This window comes from Wasmannia auropunctata, unplaced genomic scaffold (genome assembly GCF_000956235.1).
Source record: "Wasmannia auropunctata unplaced genomic scaffold, wasmannia.A_1.0 LD273033.1, whole genome shotgun sequence".
In the NCBI taxonomy this organism is placed as follows: Eukaryota; Metazoa; Arthropoda; class Insecta; order Hymenoptera; family Formicidae; genus Wasmannia; species Wasmannia auropunctata.
Window position 1 is genome coordinate 1 of NW_012089857.1, and position 2,536 is coordinate 2,536.

General features: G+C 32.0%; 1 protein-coding gene across 1 annotated transcript; it reads left to right on the forward strand.

Moving 5' to 3' along the window:
- Positions 1–8: 8 nt before the first annotated feature.
- LOC105462002 (cytochrome P450 4c3-like) lies at positions 9–435 on the forward strand (the record flags this gene model as incomplete). Its single annotated transcript, XM_011708523.1, has 2 exons — positions 9–192; positions 254–435. Coding segments are annotated over 2 exons (345 nt in total), but the record flags the coding sequence as incomplete, so codon positions are not given.
- Between the last annotated feature and the right edge of the window lie 2,101 nt (positions 436–2,536).

Genomic DNA, 2,536 nt, shown 5'->3' on the forward strand with positions numbered 1-2,536 from the left:
TATGCTTTGTAGAGTCATATGTAGTACCTGCTGGAACAACGGTGCAACTTCTTATTTACGCAGCTCACAGAGATCCCAATTTTTGGCCAGATCCAGAAGTATTTGATCCAGATAGATTTTTACCTGGGAATACCCGAAATCGTCACCCTTACTCGTATTTACCATTCAGTGCCGGACCACGTAACTGCATTGGTATGCTATAGTTTCTTAATACTTTGTTATATAAACAGATTGTGATATATTATATTTACAGGCCAACGATTTGCTATGCTGGAAATGAAGGCAATGATAACCCATTTGATACACAATTTCTACGTGGAGCCTGTTGACTACTTGAAAGATCTTCGGCTGCAGACGGATATAATACTTAATCCTTCTCATCCACTCCGTGTAAAATTTGTCCCTATCTCATAAAATTATTACGTGTCTTTTGAATTAAATCGTTTTAAATCTTCATAGAAAGAAAACTTGCCGTTATATAAGAATGACGTGCCGCACAGGTCGTCATATTATATCATGTCACGTTTAGAACTCTTACAATCGGTTGACTAAAATTTTTTTTTTTTTTAAGAAAGATTTACGTTAATAAATGTTCATAATTGATTCGTATACAAAAAATTAATAAATAAGAAAAATTACAATAAGACTCCACAAATAAATTTCTTCTGATAATTCGATGTGATAATGAAGAGGATCTTTATGTACTAATGAATCTGCTCAATTTATTAATGCCCACAATGATTAATATTATAGTATAATTATTACTTTCAAAAATTATTTAAACTTATAAATTAATATAAAATTGTACCAAAGGCTCATAAATAAAATTCAGTGAATATTAGGATAAGAGCTGCAGAGTGAGCCGACGCAGGATATACCTACTTGCTTATAAAAATATAATATTAAACATATACAAAAATATGAAAGATGTTAAATTGGAAAACAAAATTTTTTCAATTCAACATTGACTTATTGAATATCCTTGTTTTACCTCCGAGGGAAAAGTGCTCGTTGATAATTTAAACATTTTTACATTCGTACATCTCGGATGACGCTACGGACTTCCATAATTAAATCATGAAAAAAATTATTGACCATACCAGATCTGTGAGATCGTTTACGAAACGGACGTATGAGTAGGAAAATGCGGACACCTTGGATTCCACTTGCTTATACCATATGACAGACTTTAAATTATATATATACAGGGTGTCCCCGTATAAAGCCACCCCCCCTTTTTATCTCGTAAACTAACAAAGATAGAACTAATAAATATAATATCAAATTAAACGGCTCTGACTAAACTTTATTGTAAGCACAGTGATTACTTAGAAATAAAATCTATGTTAGAGAGCGGAAAGACATGATAAATTTTTGCACGATAAAGTGACAATTTTAATATGATAAAACTTGTAGCGTCCTTTTTAACAAACGCAACAATGTATGATATAACAAAATTATCTTACGAATTATAAAAGTTATTTTGGTTTAAGGTTTTGTTACTACCTTTTCAATTTCGGTTCTGCGATGTGGCCACTTACAATAAGTTTAGTCAGAGCCGTTTAATTTGATATTATATTTATTAGGTCTATCTCTGTTCTGTTAGTTTACGAGATAAAAAGGGATAGCCACTTATACGGAGACACCCTGTATATAAATATGTATGTTACAAACGGTATAATCGAAGGCCGATATACCTACTGTTTTGCAACTCTCGCGCAACTTTTCAACTCAGCGCCTATATGTTTGTACTCAACGGCCAGTACTTTGCAATAAGTTCTTGTTTGATGTCTTAAAAATAATATAAACATGACAGAAGACAATGGTGCGAACCAGTGCTTTTTATATTTACATTACTCGGCACACTATTCTCAAAACATTATATTTTTAAGCATACAACTCCCGTTATCTACGTCAAATTCGCTTTTATTAAACGAATAAGGAAAATCGCGTAGTGCGTCCAAACTTCTGTACTGTACTGTACTTAATATGAACATGTACTGTACTTTCCGGTACTGTACATGTTCATATTAAGATATTTTTAAGAATACTGTGACTCGCTAGCCCTAGAATTTTCTACTTTCCGATATAATAACGAATGAATCATGTGATTACTCGCTAACCGCAGAATCTTTCAGAATCTTCCAGACCATCTCTATTTTTTCGGTTTAAATAGAGCTAGAACCCTCCGACTGCAGCGGCAGTTCGTCGAGTTTATCAGAAGATTACACATTTTGTAACAGGCGAGTATTAAAGTACTACAAAAAATTATTGTAAAATTTATTGAATAAAATTGTTTTTTATAAAGTAAAAATTTCTGCAAATCTTATGATATAAGTAATTGAAAAAATCTATATTCTTCCCTAAATTGGCATTTATCGATATACACTGCTCAAAAAAATTATGGCATAGAAAAATTTTGAGCAAAAATTGGTCAACTTTGGTTAACGGTAACTCCGCGAAAAATCGTCGTAAAATGATGAACTTTTTTTCAAATGAAAGCTTGAAATCTCTGTGGGTCGATTTTAAATTTAAT